At 29.5% G+C, this 18,341-nt stretch overlaps 1 protein-coding gene across 1 annotated transcript in view; it reads left to right on the top strand.

Annotated features, from left to right (window-relative positions):
• The window catches only part of LOC136985418 (dnaJ homolog subfamily C member 2), a 53,328-nt gene that overhangs the window by 24,067 nt on the left and 10,920 nt on the right, over positions 1 to 18,341 (top strand). Inside the window, exons 5-10 of the mRNA XM_067282693.1 lie at positions 301 to 445; positions 3,425 to 3,505; positions 6,946 to 7,011; positions 7,121 to 7,212; positions 9,308 to 9,429; positions 13,026 to 13,094. Coding sequence (XP_067138794.1) covers positions 301 to 445; positions 3,425 to 3,505; positions 6,946 to 7,011; positions 7,121 to 7,212; positions 9,308 to 9,429; positions 13,026 to 13,094 — 575 coding nt within the window. The remainder of the gene's footprint in view (positions 1 to 300; positions 446 to 3,424; positions 3,506 to 6,945; positions 7,012 to 7,120; positions 7,213 to 9,307; positions 9,430 to 13,025; positions 13,095 to 18,341) is intronic.

Raw genomic sequence — 18,341 nt, 5'->3', positions numbered from 1 at the left:
GTATTGTCTTGTTCATTATGTGAATAACATGGGCATTCTGATGTATGATCTTGTACACGCATTTGGAAAGTGCCTTAAACTTTATTTCTTTTACCTAAGACATGTTATTTGGAGTTAATAATGGAGTATTGTGTGATGATATTCATAAATTTAGAAAATTATATTATGGTAATTTGTCAATCTATTCTTTTTTGTATGTGAATTTAATTTTAATGATTCCTATTTCTGAAAAACTATAAAAATATAGTTTTTCAGAAATATGCTGTAAAAATAAGTTTTAAATTAATATAATCTTTTTAGCTTATGAAATTCTTGGAACTGTACAGAAACGACAATCTTATGATAGTGTTGATCCAGAATTTGATAATGATATACCATCTGTAAATGCAAATTCCAAAGAGAATTTTTTTAGTGTATTTTCTCCTGTTTTTGAAAGGAATGCCAGGTAATGTTTAAATTATAAATTTATTAAATATAAATTAATGATTGATTATTTAGAGTAGTTATTTTTGCTTTATAAATATCAGTAAAATTTATTTTATTGATGATATGTAGAGATAAGAATTTGTTTTATAATGTATAAATATTTTTAAGTAGATTAATGTAGTTTGTAAGCTACATATGTTTTAACATGATAAAAAATAAATGGTATATGATAGTCTTATACTTAGAATTTAACATTCCATTAATGGTAATTATTGTTAACTGTGGTTGTTTTCAGAAGTTATTTTAGAGTGCACCAAACATGCTGCAGTCTACAATGATATTTAGAAGTGAAGTATTCTATTTGGCATTGATATTTATGAAACTTTGGGAGAGTGTTGCATTATTTTTTGTTTTGTTAGTTGACTTCATTGTTAATAGGAAAAGTATGATGTTGGGCAAGACACTACTAAAGTGCATTGTGATGAAAAATTGCAGCCTAGCATAGTCACAATAAATAATTGCTCATTATTATTGTATTTAGTAATAAAATTAAGATTATAGAATGTGTGTAAATGAAATTGATTTCTTTTTTCTATTTTGAATAAAATCAAAATAGATATTTTATTTAAGTGTGAACTGAGGGGGCAGAGCAGTGAGCTTGGACCCTTCTTACCGGCGTCATGTCAGGGGATGGCATTTATTGTTGTAAAGGCCAAAGATCACAAGATCTTTGTCCCGTCAAGATGCTGACACCAGTTAGGATAAAGTTTAAAATAATTTAAATCACATCCTAACTCCCAATTATTAACACATTATGTATGAGTAGGAGGGCTTGTTAAACAATTGAATGGGAGGGAGATGGGTAAGTCGGTAGGTGTCCTTCACTTGAATAAGACAGGTTGACAGGTTTAAAATAAACACAACAACAGTTTAATATACAGGGTGTTCTGAAATTCCCATTACAAACTTCTAGGACTTGTAGAGGGGAGTGAATACATAATATTTTGATTAGAAACCCATGTCTGGAAACACATTGTTTCTGTTCTATGACAGTTTCAATTCGGATGTTTAACTCTTCCACTTTTGCTTGAGGAATTTGAATTAGCCGTGATGCAGTGCAATTACTAGGAAATTTAATTTCTGCACGTCATCCTGTTTACCCTATTGCATACCAGGACAAGCAACTCTGAGACTTTTCTCTTTGCCTCTGCAGAAGTGGAAGAGTTAAACATCTGAATTGAAACTATCATAGAACACAAATGGTACATTTTTGGACATGGGTTTCTAATCAAAATATTATGCACTCACTCCCCTCTACAAGTCCTAGAAGTTTGTAACAGGAATTTCAGAACACCCTGTATATCTAAAAGGTTACATAAGGTTATGAAGTTAGGGCTAAACATGGTGATTATATGCGATTAAAAGATACAAAGATATAACCCAAGTGACAAAGATTACTTATACAACTTGCAATATGCTTGTCTGCTAATCTAGCCCCTAATCTTGATGTGGAGAGAGTTTACAACCATTTAGCTAAAATACCTCTGATAAAGTATCATTGTCTTCTGATCCTGTTCAATCGTTGGCCAATTGTGTATCTTCACGGAGAGGTAGTATCGTCAGATTTTATGGGGAAGATGGAAGTTGGTTGGCGGGAGCTTCTCAACGCTTTTGGCAGAAGAGTTCTATGCTGGTGAAGGTGTGGCGTTCCACCAATGTCCACCATTGTCTGCCCGAATGATCGGGTGTGATCCCTTTTTATATGCAGTTTGCATGAGAACTGACTGCTGATGCAACTCATGATGTAATGTGTTCTAAATTTGATTTAGGTCTGGGTGTTGTGGATATGAACCGTCAAAAATCGGCTGTATCAATGAATTTATTGCCGCTTTCTATCCATCATTGTGGCTCGAATTACTTCATAAATTTTGTTTTTTGACAGTTCTCATCATGACTAATTGTCTATATTGACTAAGGTCAGGACTTAGGTTACCACCTGAGTAGTAATTGTTGATCTGGAGGGATATTTGATGTTTTATCTATCAAGAAATTGCGAGAAATAGGATGTGTGTGGGTTTTCCACTTGGTCATCACTTGACCTTTTCTCAGTTAATTTTTTTTACTCTAATTAATTTAATTGCTCCCCAGAATGTCACATAAGATTGAAGTCATAAATCCATTTAAGTTCCAATGGTTTTGAAAATATATCCTTGTTTATTCAAACTTTTAGGTTTTATAAATTATAAAAAATAAATAAATGAATTTTGGCACAAGTGGATCAATAAATAGTTTTTAAAGAATTTTTTGTGTATAAATACAAAATGAAATTGACAAAATCATCTAACGATCTGAAAAGTATATTTTAAAAAAGAGTTGATTACATTTATAAAAAAACTTTAATATTTTTCAAAGTGAAATGGATTCCTGAATAATTTTGAAACAGTCTGTTTTATTTACAGTTATCAGTTTTACATTTTCTAATAATTAAATTTCAGTAATAAAAACTGAAATTGAAATAAGTTATTTGTTATGAATGGAAATTGGCATGAATCACACTCTTAATAGAAATATACTCCATGTTACATTTTGCATATAGAAGTAATTATTGATAATGCATAATTTTATTTCATTATATAGGTAGGCCTACAGTGACTCCAGTTTTTGAAAAAATTTTATGTTATAAATATTTAGGTCGTGGAATCATTACAAATATATTTGGTCTTGTTAGCAAAAAGTTTGAGAAATGCTATACTAGTATATTCATTTTTTCTAGTTGAACACACCAAGAGTGCATTACAAATGTTAATTTTTATTAGTTTTTGGAAAATTTTATGACATTGTACTCTACTTATTGAATATTGAAATTACTTTCAGATAGAACAAGCAAATACAAAAATATTCAAGAGAAATGAATGATGATTCTTTAAGATAATTATTTGTTATATAACTATTATAACTAATAAAAAAAATTGTGTAATAATTACATTTTATTTGTTAGGTGGTCTACAAAAAAGCCTGTTCCACTTTTAGGTGGAGAAGATGCAGATTTTGATGCAGTTGATAGGTTTTATAAATTCTGGTAAATATTGTTTTTATACATTACAGTAATAATAATAATTTAGTTTTAAACTTAATTTTATTACTTGTTATAGAATATACAGCAGTAGGTTTTTAATAAATATGATTAATGTTTTAATGATTTGTCATTTTAAACAAAAACACTGTTTCCACTTTTTTTATGACCCCTGGTGTCCAAAACAAGCAACTTAGAAATTTAATAAATTACAATAATTATCACATTTATGTTTCTCTTATATGAAAGAAAACATCTACATTGTCATTTAAGTTTTTCTTTTTGTTTAGTTGTTGTTGAAGGTGATGTTTTTGTATAATAGACAAATGCAGCATTGGTTTTCAAAAAATTAAACTGTTATTTTGGTAAAAAAAAAATGTTTGTTTAAGGTTATTTGTTGTTAATAAATAAATGGATACAAAATATATAAAATGTGATGTACAGGGTGACCCAAGAAGAGGTAACTTGAAGCACCAGAGAGCAATGTATCATACACCTTACTAAAATGTAAGTAATATTTAATTTATTGTTGGAAAACTACATGCTCTAAGGGCTTCATTATGTTTCCAGCATAGCTTTATTTCCTGAATGATGTCTTCCATCATGGTACCATGCATTAAGTGAAATTTCTTCTATCACACATTGAATGTTATCCTTCAATGCAACACATTCCTAGTGTAGACCATCTGAAATATTGTTCCCTAACAATCTTCCAATTTGGAAGTATCAGGTGTAATCTGACAGAGGTTGATCAGGAAATGACATATCATGGAAAAGTGGTCTCCAAGAAATCCAACTTTCTCTTACCTGTGTGACATATTAATGTTTCATACCCACTTCAGTACATACATGAATAATAAATATACAGTCAAACCTGTTTTTATGCGGGGGATAGGGACCGCATAAAAGAAAATGCATTAAAAAAAATCGCGCAAAACTTCACGAGTGGCTATAAAAAATAGTTTTCGCAACACAATTAAAAAAATATTTTTTTATGCGGTGAATAGGGACCGCATAAAAAAAGTCTCACGTAGAAAATAACTCGAAACCGTACGAAATAACTAGGAATTGCTTTTTTAACTCCTTGGGCCTTTTTCTGCAACACCTAATGGAGAAAAAAATCCTCTAAGAATTTTAATTTTTATATTAATTAATTATTTCCACTTAAATAGGAATCTAACATTAAAAAGTTAAAAATAATCGTTAAATAATGATTTTATTTGATAAATATAGCTGCAGGAAGTGTTATTTCATTTAACAAGGTGTGAAATTTCACACCTGCAGTCTAAAGCTGGAGGGGAGCTAACTTACCACATCTGTTCAAATATAACATAATATTTATGGTTTTTATGCTATTAAAATAAGAGGGGACCAAAATAAACATATGAGAAAAAAATTTTACTGAATAAAAAATGAAAAAACCTGCTGATGTCATAGAAAACAACCAATAAAGTTTTTAAAAATTTTACAGGAGTCAATTATGTTCCAATTTGATTGAAATTTTCATATACCGCACAAAAAAGAAATCGCACAAATAAAAATCACACAGAAAAAGACCGCACAAAAACAGGTTTGACTGTATATATTTTTTCTAATACATAATTGACTTCAGAATGAATTCAGGAATATACAGTAGTTGAAAATTTTATAAATAAATACCAAATTCTTAAAACTGCACATAAAAAATGAGATTGTTTTTAGTTGCAAAAGAAATAAATTTTATATGGTTACTTAAAGTAATCTTAGCAAAAGTTGATATTTTGAGACTTGATGAATCTGAGTGAAGTAGATTTATGAGTCCAAGTTTATGTTTACATTGGTTTTCATTTATTGAACTTTGATATCTACATTATGCTTAAGAAAAGTCTATATATTTTTAACAAAGTTCAAATAAAATATTTTTGTCTGCATTTAGTTATTTTTATTTAGACCTATAGAGATTTTATACATTTAGCATATATTACTAATTAAAATTAATTTCATCTTTCGAAAACACCCCTTTAATTATGATTAACAAATTGTTGTTGTTTGCAACAATACCTTTTTGTGATATTTTAAATGCACACAAAATTAACCACTATTGAATGAAACAAATATCTTAAACAGAAGTAAATAGACTAACTATTTAGAAAATTTACTATAATTAGCATAATATTTTACTCAAAGTTTGAAAAATACAAAGTTGATTTTTGACTCATTGAATTTTAGATTGAATATCAAATCCAAGTAAAAGTGAAGTGACTCAATGAGTCCAAGTATTTGAAACTGAAAAATCTCAGTGATCATTTCTTATGAAATTACAGTATACATTATTTAATAAATAGAGCTATTATAATGTAGATAATGTCAAAAAATTAAAATTATTACAGCTTGCATTATATTATACTATGCTTACTTAATATGTTTCACTTTAAAAGATAAGAAATATTTTATAATTTTTATACTGTAAAATATTTTGATTGCTAGAAATAAAGATGTACTTCAACCAAATCATCATTTTAATCAGTTATTTTATGTACCATAATACAATACTGCAGTAGTATTTAGATATATTGAACTTCAGACCAACATTTAATATTTTAATTAATTAACAAAGATTCATGGAAATATAGGTAGTCATCCAAGTTCAAACAAACCAAAATATCATACTGAGGAAATATTATATTTTTTACAGATGAGAATTTTTATAAATTGTAAATTACAGTGTATATTAATAATTTAAATATTATGTATTTAAATTATTTTGATCATTTCACTAGATTGACTAGCTCAGGGGTGGCGAACCTATGGCATGCGTGCCCAAGTGGCATGTAAGAGAAATCATCTGGTACGTAATGTATCATATGATTTCTGTCCTTTTTAATCATCCTTTTTTCAATCAGATTTTTTACATTTATTCGAATTAAAGCATATTCGTTTAATTTTTTTAAATATCATCATTCAAAGTCTAAGACTTTGGCATGCATTAACATCTTTAAAGCTAAGTATGCTTACAATATGGCATGCAGACTCAAAAAGGTTTGCCATCCTGGACTAGCTGATGGTCATTAAAATTAGCAAAGCACCTACTCAAAAGGGCCTGGGGAGAATATTATATTTTGCAAATAATATAGCAAAAGATATCAGAGAAAAATATTGATCATATAGAATTTTTTTTCCAAATTTTGAGTCAAATATGTTTATGTAGAATGATATCTCGTAAAGGCAATGAATTATATTTGTGTGACTAGTGTTTGAGTGATATTGGTTGTCAAACAAAATATAAAGATAAAAATCATTAAATATTTGAACTTTGCTTTATAACTTGTAAAACTTTATTATAATATATTATTTGTAATAGAAAGCAAAAAGGATTAAATTTGATATTTTGTCTTGCAAACCAAACACTTTCATTATCTGTTAGTCATTTATGTTCATATTGTAAATGCTTCATTATATATTTCTAGGTATGATTTTGATTCTTGGAGAGAATTTTCATATTTAGATGAAGAAGAAAAAGAAAGAGGAGAAAAGTAGGGTTAATTAAAATTTTACTAGTCAATTTTCAAAATAAAATTAATCAATTAAAAAAAAGACTAGTTTTTCAGATTCAGAGTTTTTGTTTTTAATATATTTTTATAGTCGTGAAGAAAGAAGATGGATAGAAAAACAAAATAAAATAGCAAGACAAAGGAGAAAGAAAGAAGAAATGGCTCGTATACGTCAGTTAGTAGGTGAGTTTTTAAATCATAAGTAATGTTAATTAGAGGTAGACACTCAGAACTCATGTCTGAATGTTTTACTTTTTATTATGACTTTCTTCATTATTTGGATTTTCCTGTTACATTATTACTTTTCTGGTTGTTATGTATACATAACAAGGGGGAAAGTATTGAAATCATGTTAAATTTGACCCTCCAAGTTTTTTCCAAATCGCCACATTTGAGACCTCCTGAATCCCCCAAAAAATTGCATGTGTGTTGGTGTCTATTTCATTTAATATCTTAGGATGGGGTAAAGATTAAGAAATGAAATTTGGAATAATAGCTTGTATATGAGGGGCATTGACGTTGTTAAGTTTTGGTTGTTAAAAGTTGAAGGGTGAGGAGAAAGAGGTGTCATATCTCAGGATAGATTGGACTTAATGTAGACTTTACTAGTTATTAACATTTACAAATTTTTATAAAACTCATTAATACTCTCTAAATTAAGCTTTTTGCCATTCAATAAGTAAAAAGGTTTCTTCTTCCAATAGTGAGACTAGTGATGTTTATCATGTCTTTCTTAATTATCTGCAATTAACAGAGACCAAAATTAAAACAGTTTATTTTAATTAAAATTTATGTTTTATAATTTGTTTTTAATTTATAAAAGTTTAATACTATTTACACATTAAAAATATGTGGAAGAAACCAAGTATGTCTCTTCTCTGTCTTGTCCAATCACCAAGAAGAAGTAGTCTTCTTTACAGCAATAAATTTTTATTAGAGGTTATGTGAACATTTTAAACTGTTTACCATATTTTTGCAGAGGTGGTGTCTCTAATAAAAGGTTATCTCTGTAAAGGAAGACTTTGTTTCCAGTGGTTGGACATCACAGAAATGTGAAGACATATTTAATTTTTTCCACATATTTTTAATATTTGATACATTTTTTCACAATCAAGAAATTAAATGTGTCTTCACAACTCTGTTGTGTCCAACCACTGGGAATAAAGTCTTTCTTTACAGAGAAAGCCTTTTATTAGAGCTACACCTCTGCAAAAATATGCAAAATAGTTTAGAATGTTTTCATGACCTCTAATAAAAAGTCGTCACTGTAAAGAAAACTGATTCTTCCTGGTGATTGGACATGACAGAGATGAGAGGACTTACTTTTTTCTGCATATTTTTAATGTGTAAAATACCATCTGCCATTTTAGTTGAAATTATTTGTATCAAATATGTTGAAAGGTTTGTTATCTCTGGCCTATTTCAATAATAGACAAATGGATGGATGGACAAATTCTTATGACTGCATTGAAATTTAATATATAGTACACTAATAGTATTGTATCAAAATTTTTTACTGTTAAAAAAAATAAAAACTTTGTTTTAGCTATATAGTAATTGTAAATACATATTTAATTGTACTAACTATGTTATTGTTTGGTTACAAAACAAAACCTGTAGTTCCCAGCAAAATACCATATGAAAAAATTTTCATATTGTATTTTGCTAACTGCAAAAATCTGAGAAAAATAAATGGTGCATCTGAGGGCGGCTGAAAGAGACAAATGCCATTACATTTATTCGGTAATATATGACAATTTACTGTATTCTTATACTTGAAATTTTTATAATGTATTATAACAGGATGTAAATAATAATGTGCAAAATTAACAAAATTCCATATGCAAATTTCTGTAAATAAAATAAAATTATTCTTAACAAAATGCAATTATAACTGTTAATCTAAAATGTTAATTTTAATAATTTATCTAGCATTTCGATATTTCTTCCAGCAATTATTTTCTTAAAAAACAAACATTTTCATCCTCTTCATTGGCCTGTTCAGGTGTATGAGTTTCTTCAAAAAATAATTGCTGGAAGAAGTATTGAAGCAGTACACAAATTATTAGTTATCTCATTTCCAGCTTCTGTGAATGTTTTTGATGATAATTTGATTAAATTTTAATGAAATTAATAACTAAAATAATATTTAATTATCTAGATCTTAATCAATGCACATATATTTAAGAATTAAATATTAATTTTTATGTTTACTCTTTATTATTCCAAAATTAAAACATAACTGCATAAAATTTTATTTAATGAATTATTACTTCAGATAATGCTTATAGTTGTGATCCAAGAATTGTAAAATTTAAAGAAGAAGAAAAGCAAAGAAAACTTGCTCAGAAACGAGCTAAACAAGAAGCTCAGAGAGCTAAAATAATAGAAGAAGAAAAGGTAAGTTAAAAAATAAAATAAGCTGATAAGAGTTAAAAATTGAACAGTTTATTTTAATCAGTATTTTTAAATAGTAAAATAAGATCAGTCTTCTTAATTATTGAATTACTAGCAGGTAGGCCTGGCGATGCTCGGGCAAAAGTAACTATAGCAAAGATTAAGATTATTACGTTATAGTCACAAAAAAAAAAGAGTATTTTCATCAATAAACTAAATATTTCTAAAGAAAGGTCAAATTTGAAAATTGAATGTTCTAATATTGTTCAATTTTCACGACGAGTTCTGATTATATCGTTCGATTTTCATTGAATGTTTTAAAGAAGAAAGGTCAAGAAAAACCGAACTAATCTGTTTAAATTTGAAAATCGAATATGTTTTAACATATTACTCTTTTTTTTTTTTTTTCCTCCAGCGCCCGTAAATCTTGCATGTCGCTTTCTCTTGTTCTCCATTGTTATTTAACATTTCCATTGTTGACACTTTCATTGTTACTTAACACTGTCATTGTTACTTAACACTTTGGTACTTAAATTTGGTACCCTGTGTACCAAATTTCAACTTTCAACTCCTAACCGTTTGGGCTCTGCGCTGATTATTATTATTAATATTAACAACTCGTCTGGATTTATTGAGTTATTGGAGAAAATGCATAATTTACATTTTAAAATTGTTATACAAAGAGAGCAGACATTAAATATTAACCCTTTTAATAGAATCTGTTTTGTTTTAGCTGTATGTTATGTCAACAGTTCTTTGCCAATTTGTGTCATATGTAATAAGTTTGTTTTTGTTGTTCATTTGCCAGTACAAAATAGATATTTACATTGTACTAATAAAATAAATAAATAAATAAAAATAAATAACAATGAAGCAAAGAACTGTATAATTTTCTATTGTTTTGCACTTGAAATATACCTGTTTTCTATATCCCTAGGGTCAAAATTAGGGAACAGACTTGTTAATAAGCTTATGGTACCAAGAAACCATAAACTTTTCTGAAGTTATTTATTCATTTAACAAGAACTATAGCACAATAGTAATGAAAATGAAACAGTTTTAAGGTTAAGACAACAGTGTTTATTTGGTGAAAGTTCAAAGATTGTGTTACAAAGGCAATTTGCCAATCACTTTAAAGTGTAGGAAGATAGTTTTCTTGCATTTATGATATAATTATGATCTCAACAGCTTTGTAGTAAAGTAATTTTTATTTTCTTGGCTGTTATATACATTTTTGAACTTGGAACCTTGAAATGTTGAGAAATAATAATAAAATTTGGGGGTAATTTCTGTATGTATGGAGATTAGTCTATGTGGGGGGGCAAAATTTTGTTCACCATCTTTGAAGCTTAATAATAACTCCTGTGCTTTTTGTCAAAAATTTCTGAAGTTTGGCAGGGATGTTGTTTATTAGGGGAATTGACACTATTAAATTTTGATGATTAAAGGCCGAGGGGTGGAGAGATGGGCAAGTTGTGTGTATCTTCAATAGGGTAAGACTTAATGACAATTTTACTCATTAATAGCATTTACAATTTTTTATAAAACCTATCCATACTCTCAAAATTAAGCTTTTTGCCATTTTGTAATAATTAAAAATATAAAGTTTTTAATAATAAAATATTATAACGGATGGCACTACAAATGTTGATGGAAAAGTTAAGAAACTTGTTGCTGGATTTTTAATAAATTATTTATTGAAAAAAAGCAAAAAAAGCAAAACATTACACCTATTTGGTAACTACAAAGTAAACAAATCACTATATCAATTTTTATTACTCACTTAGGTCATAAATAATGTTATAAATGTAAGAATACCGAATACATTTGTTACCTCTTGAAATGTCTAGCAAATCATCTGTGTAACTTAACATTTGAACTCTCGTTGCCTAAACCAACTTCCATCCACCCTTCTGTTCATAATAACAGTTTCATTTTTTTTTTTTTTTTTGTTTTTTTGTTGGTTACTTCCACTCTGGTTGTTTTTGATGAATTAATTAATCAACATTTACATTTTGTCATAATTTTTATGTTCCATTTAATTGAAATATTCTATACAATCTGTTTGTTATTTAGAATTAAATTAAAATGTGATTTTTACAGCTGAAAAGATAAACAATGTACAGTATACAGGGTGTTTCAAAACTATATGTCAGAAATGTAAAGGCAGGTAGAGGGCCTTAAATAAGCAGATTTTGTGTAGGAATGTGGGTGCGAAAATGCTGCGAGAGGGTGCTGTTGAGTTCGGCGGATGAAAGCACTTTGCTGGCTTGAATCGTCATTCCCCACATGGATTTTGAGCAACATGCATCGTTACACCAATGCAGAGCTTGCCGACATGCATTTCGTGTATGGGGCTGCACAAGGAAATGGAGTGGCTGCTCACTTCAGCAGAAACATTAGGAATCACCTGAATGCTGTCTACAGCCAGCATTGGATAGGACGGGGCAGACTTGTTCCTTGGCCACCATGCTTCCCAGATTTTACTGTGCTTGGATTTCTTTTTTTGGGGTCACATTAAGAGCATGGTGTACAATAGTCCCATAACATTTGAAGAAGATTGCTTAATTGTCTGTTGCTGCTGGAAATGTGCATGACATGCCTGATGTTTTTACTAATGTATGCCAATCCACGGTGCTGCTACTGTGAATCTTGTATTGCTGTTGGTGGTCGCTCTTTTGAGCAGCTATTATAAACTACTTGATAAATAAATTGCTTCTTTCCTTTGTCTTTAGTTGTCTTTTCACTTACCTGTTGTTGATACTGCCTTACATGCTATCACTTCAATGCTGCATTTCTGCACCCACATTCTTATACAAAATCTGCTTATTTATGTCCCCTCTACCTGCCTTTACATTTCTGACATATAGTTTTGAAACACTCTGTATATATTTTAAATATATATATGCTATGTATTCTTTTTGGTATTTTCACATTCCTAATGCAAATTTGATGTTTTCGTAATCCATTGTATTCTTCACTTTATAATGACCAGGTTAAAATACAATATGGCTGCTGGCATATATCGGTACCTCTGAATAGCAAACAAACTTCTTGCTCTTGATGGTGTCTGCTATTCAGAGGTTATACTGTATTTAAAATGTTCAAAATAATAATGTTGGAAAGCATTGTTAATTATACTTAGTCTTCTTCATGTAATATATTATTATAAATAAAAATATTATTTTATTATCATAAATATAATTAAAATGATATTTTATACAAAAATATTCATTGTAAACTGTTTGCAATTTGTAAGTTGATTTATTAGTTATATTCAAATTTTTTGATTTGCACTCAGTTGTCTGAAAAGATACATTAGTATTATTTTCAATTTTATTATTACTATTATATGTAAATAATAATATGATAATATTTTCTAAAATTAAAATCTCAATTTATTAATTTTTGAAATCTTATTAAGAACACAATCCAGTAAATTTATGTAAAATAGACACAATGAATGTTTATAATTATATATTAAAAAGTTTTCCTATATTTAGAAGGTAAGATTAAGGAAAACACATTATGGAACCAAAAATTTTATTATAAAATGAATGACAATGTATATTTGGTTTAATATAATAATATATTTATAGAAAAAGCAAGAAGCTCTAGAAGCAGAGAGACTAGTAAAACAAAAGGAGGAGGAAGAAGCTCGAGCATTGGTAAATTTTAAGAACATTCTTCTTTGTACAGTGCAATCCACTTATTGTAATTGTGCTGTAACAGATTTTTTTGGAATGCTCAAATTAATATCATTATCATTAAGATTAAGCCAGAGATTAGAATGGAAGTCAAGTTGTCTCAGGACTATGCAGCAGGAAGTTGTCCTGACATGATTGCAAACAGGAGACAATTATCACTTGTTGGGTGATGATGGGTCTATGTGTTGATTATGTAATTGTGTTTTATCTATTAAATATATTGACAGTGTTTTTGCAGAAGGGCATGACTCATAAATTTCTCACATTTGAGCTCTATAGTGCTTTTACTTAAGGAAAACACTGTACATAGTCCAGTAAAATGCATTACTTAGACATTTATAGCATTGATTTTATGGCTTTATCACAAGATATGATCTTTCAGGCAGTTTTTTGGCTTCTAAAAAATTTCAACAATTGACTATTTAGACTTTAATTCTATTTTTGAACAACAGTTAATCATTCTGGTCTCAAATTTTCAGATATTATCAGAAATGATTTTAATCAAATAGATTTTCATTCTCATCTGTTGACATTTTAAATAACTTTGTAATTTTAAAGTCTTTTATCATCTTTATAGTAATGCTTTACAATCTTGTTACTTTTATCATACATTTACAGTTTACTGTGTTTGCATTTTCTCAGTATTTTAAAATCAGTTGTATACCGCATGATTGAAAAGTAATTTTACAAAACCAGGTTACATACAGCACACTGGACTATGGGTTTACTGCAAACATTACTTGCAAACAGTAAGGTCATCATCATCCTAGATTTGACTTCTGCAAATTTTCACATTTTCCCACATTTGAAAGAACAATATACATGGTTGCCATTTTGCTACTGATTTTCATACCATTTGCTTCATCATATGACATTTATCATTATTTGTCTTAATTAGTGCTTTATATGTTAAATGTTTATTATTTTGTTATTTACTTGAAGGATTTTGCAGCTATTTGTTGTTTTAATTATATGCAGCTATTGTTAAAAAGATAGTATTGCAAAAGCAGCAGGCAAACAAAATTGAATGAATTATTGTTAATTAATAATAATAATAATAAATTTCTAGTACAAAAAATTTACATCACTGCACCAGGAACTAGCTAAACACCTAACACACATCATCATCAATCCACAAGACATGCCAAATTTTCTTACTCAGGGCATCACCTACATGAAACCTAAAAACAACAATACCACAGACCCCACACAATACAGACCAATTACATGTCTTCCAACACTCTACAAATTATTGACATCCTGTAACGTAAACAAAATGCACAAACATGTTGAAGAAATCAACATTTTTACGGAACAACAAAAAGTTGCCGTAAAAGTCACAGGGGATGCAAAGAATAGTTACTCATAGATTCAGTCATTCTACGGCAAGCACACAAACAACACAGAAACATATACATGTCATATATCGACTACAGAAAAGCATTCGACAGTGTTCCACACAGTTGGCTGCTACATATTCTACACATGTACAAAATACATCCATCACTCATTGCATTCTTTCAAAACACTATGCAGCACTGGAGAACAACACTACATCTCAGGGTTAGTAACACTTCCATACAAACAAACCAAATTTTTATTAGGCGAGGAATTTTTCAAGGAGATTCCTTGAGTTCTCTCTGGGTCTGCTTAGCCCTGAACCCATTATCTGACATGTTAAACAACATGCAATATGGTTACAATATCAGACATGAAAAAACAACACAGTTTAGTACATGGATGACATAAAACTTTATGCATCCACACAAAAACAACTTCATCAACTCCTACAAATCACACATTCATACACCAAGGACATACAAATGGAGTTTGGCCTAGATAAATGCAAAACACTTCACATAGAAAAAGGAATCCTGAAGAAAGAAGATTTTGCACTTGGAAATGGAGACGTTATTGAATCCATGGAAGAGGGCGAGTTCTACAAGTATTTAGGATTCCAACAGGCCAAACTAACAGAACATACACAAATAAAGCAAAGGATTAATTAAAGAATACCAAAGTAGGTTAAATACTATTCTTAGAACAGAGTTAAATGCAAAACACACAATTAAAGCAATAAACACGTATGTCATCCCAGTACTGGCATATTCTTTTGGAGTTATACATTGGACTCACACAGATCTTGAGCAACTTCAAAGGAAAACAAGAACACTTACTAACCATAAACATCATCATTCTAAATCTGCCAGAGAAAGATTAATCCTTACAAATGCTTAACCAAAATAAACAAGTAACTAAAACAAAATATATTAAAATTCCTTATATCAAAGGCTTATATGAACAAATCAATACAGAAATAAAAAGAATAAACTACAAATTAGCACCAACATATCAAAAAATGGAAAGCAAGCTGTTAACCTCGAACTTGTTAAAAAACCAACAAACACCGACCGAAGCTCAAAGTGCAGTATATAAAATTCCGTGTACCTGCAAAAATAAAAAATATTACATAGGAGAAACAAAAAGAAAAGTAAAAATTAGACTGAAAGAACATATAGCTGACTTAAAATACAATAGAATAAATTCTGCATTTTACGAACATTGTACTCTAAATAACTGCAACATAGACAAAGATAACGTCAAAATACTGCATAAAGAAAAATTAACGTACAACCGGAAGTTTAAAGAAACCATAGAAATTATAAAAAGTAAAGACAATATAAATAAAAACCTAAGCCTTAAAATAAACGACAACTGGCTTAATATATTATAAATCAAAATATTTTGGGAAAAAACAATTTCTTTGAAAAAATGAGCCTGCAAAAAAGCTTTGGTAAACAACCACAAGGCGGCAAACACCATACGTGGCAACACTAACTGTACCAACGTAAACGTCAAAAAAGGGGTGGAAGGAAAAAGGGGGGCGGAAACAGTTTTAAAAATCTTTTATATTTGCAATATATTTTTATGTCTTACAGCGAACTTTTAAAGTTATAATGCACTTTTTATAGTTGATGAACTTCTTACAACCGTAATGTATACAGTTAACAAGATTTTACATTTTTTTAAAAAAAGATAATCAACAGTTGACTGAGGAGGGGCAAGGCCCGAAACGTGTACAGAAGCAGTACTGTATCAATGAGAATGAATAAAGATATCTGATAGAAAACTTGCCAAGTGTCTTTGAAGAAAAAACACACAACATTAGTGTTTATCAAGTCTAAATTAATCCTTACACATAAAGATAGTGGACATGGCCTGATAGACATAGTTAACCTTCACTACAAACAAATACAGTCACTGCGAGAGTTTTTCTACAAAAACAAGAAACATCACAGTTACATAAAGCAGTAACTCTAGCAGACTCGAATAACACACCATTAAACTTATACTCACATCATATGGACACGACACAACATATAAAAAGCATAGACACCGTTAAGCAATTGCGGGCTCAAAAGGCACTCCATGGCAGGAATCCTTACGACCTGACCCAGGATTTTATTGACAAAGCTGCATCAAACAGCTGGTTTGCTCGGGGATGCCTCTTTGGGGAGACAGAAGGATTCATGATCGCCATACAGGATCAGGTCATAAGTACTAAAAACTACAGAAAACACATACTCAAGGATATAACACTCACAAATGACACAGTCATGCAAAAAATGTCACATCATGCCAGAAACTATACAACATATCACTTTTGGTTGCAAGCTCTTGGCATAGACAGATTATTTACACAGACATAATCAAGTACAAAATACATCAAGAGCTTGCAAAGAAACACAAATTAGTAGACATCCATGAACCATACTACAGATACATTCCACAGACAGTATTGGAAAACAACATGCACAAAATGTACTACGACAGAGCCATAATCACAGATAAAACAAATTATCACAACAGACCAGACATCACACTCATTGATAAACACAATAAAATCACATACATTACAGACATATTCATTCCAAACACTCACAATATACAAAACGCATGCACTGAAAAAATTAGCAAGTACACAGAACTTGCCCAGGAAAAAAGCCATCTATGGATGGCTTGGTTGCTTATTGTACCTGTTGTTCTCTCCTCTACAGGTGTGATACCACAGACACTACACAAAAGCCTTGGAACATTACAATTGAATAGAAATACATACATCACACTACAGAAGGCCACTCTATTGAATACATGCCATATTGTTAGGAAATTTCTGAATACTGACACACACACTAACACACTTATTTAATTTTAGTTTTGTTTTGGTTGCTATGCCTTGACTCTGGTCTGGCATAGTACACAGCCACTGGTGTCAACCGAGTATAACCCACTAAACCCAACATAATAATAATAATAAAGGAGTTGTACTAAAATTTCTCTGTGTGAAGTTTTAAATGAAGTTATAGCACTGGAATATCTAGACATAACCACTAGAAAATTGGTAAGAAAGACAACATGCATTTGCTCATTTGCATAAGAAAATTTATGTTTGTAGGTTTTGCTATGTTTGTAATGTGCAAATTCAACAAAGAATAATATCAAAATATAAAAGCTCAGGTTTATAACATTAATCCAAGTGCTTCAGTAAACTGGATTTACAGTGTTATGAAACATTTTGGAATTGTCATCAAACTGTTTATAATATGGTAAAAAAGACTAAAGAGAGTGGCTAAGCAACAGACAAAACTCCCTGATGTGGTAGAATTGTTGAATAGATGCCTCAAAAAATTGTTGTGATTTTAAAAACAGCTGATAGATGGATGAAATCTAGCACAAAATTATTTGGAAGTATTAAGTTTCTTTTTTTTTTTTGTTAGAAAAATTATGAAATCAGCCAATGTGTAAAGTATTATCATCAAGTTGATGCTCCAAAATCAATGGATAAACAATAGTATCAGCAAATGGAAAGACTAAAAACCGTGGCTGCAAAGCTTCCAGAAAATTCAATTTATGATGATGATTCTTATTTTTCAGTTGAAAACTTAACTAAAACTAGATACTACACACAAAATAAAGAAAATATGTCTCCTGAATAAAATGTAATGGTCAGAAAAGTTTCTGAAATAATTGTGTTTGAATTGCAGTCAACAAAAAGTCATTCAGAACCTTATTTTGTGTCTGCAGATTTACTCTTGATGCCAAAAATACTTATCTGAATGTATTTAATCTAGATTGAAGCTGTTGATAAAAACTCTCCTCAATAATTAAAACATCTTTAAGTTATATACATTTTCTTAAAATTTTGAT

The sequence above is a fragment of the Centruroides vittatus genome, unplaced genomic scaffold, assembly GCF_030686945.1.
Source record: "Centruroides vittatus isolate TY-2023 unplaced genomic scaffold, ASM3068694v2 contig_965, whole genome shotgun sequence".
NCBI classification, from domain to species: domain Eukaryota; kingdom Metazoa; phylum Arthropoda; class Arachnida; order Scorpiones; family Buthidae; genus Centruroides; species Centruroides vittatus.
This window is presented reverse-complemented; position numbering and strand designations above follow the sequence as displayed.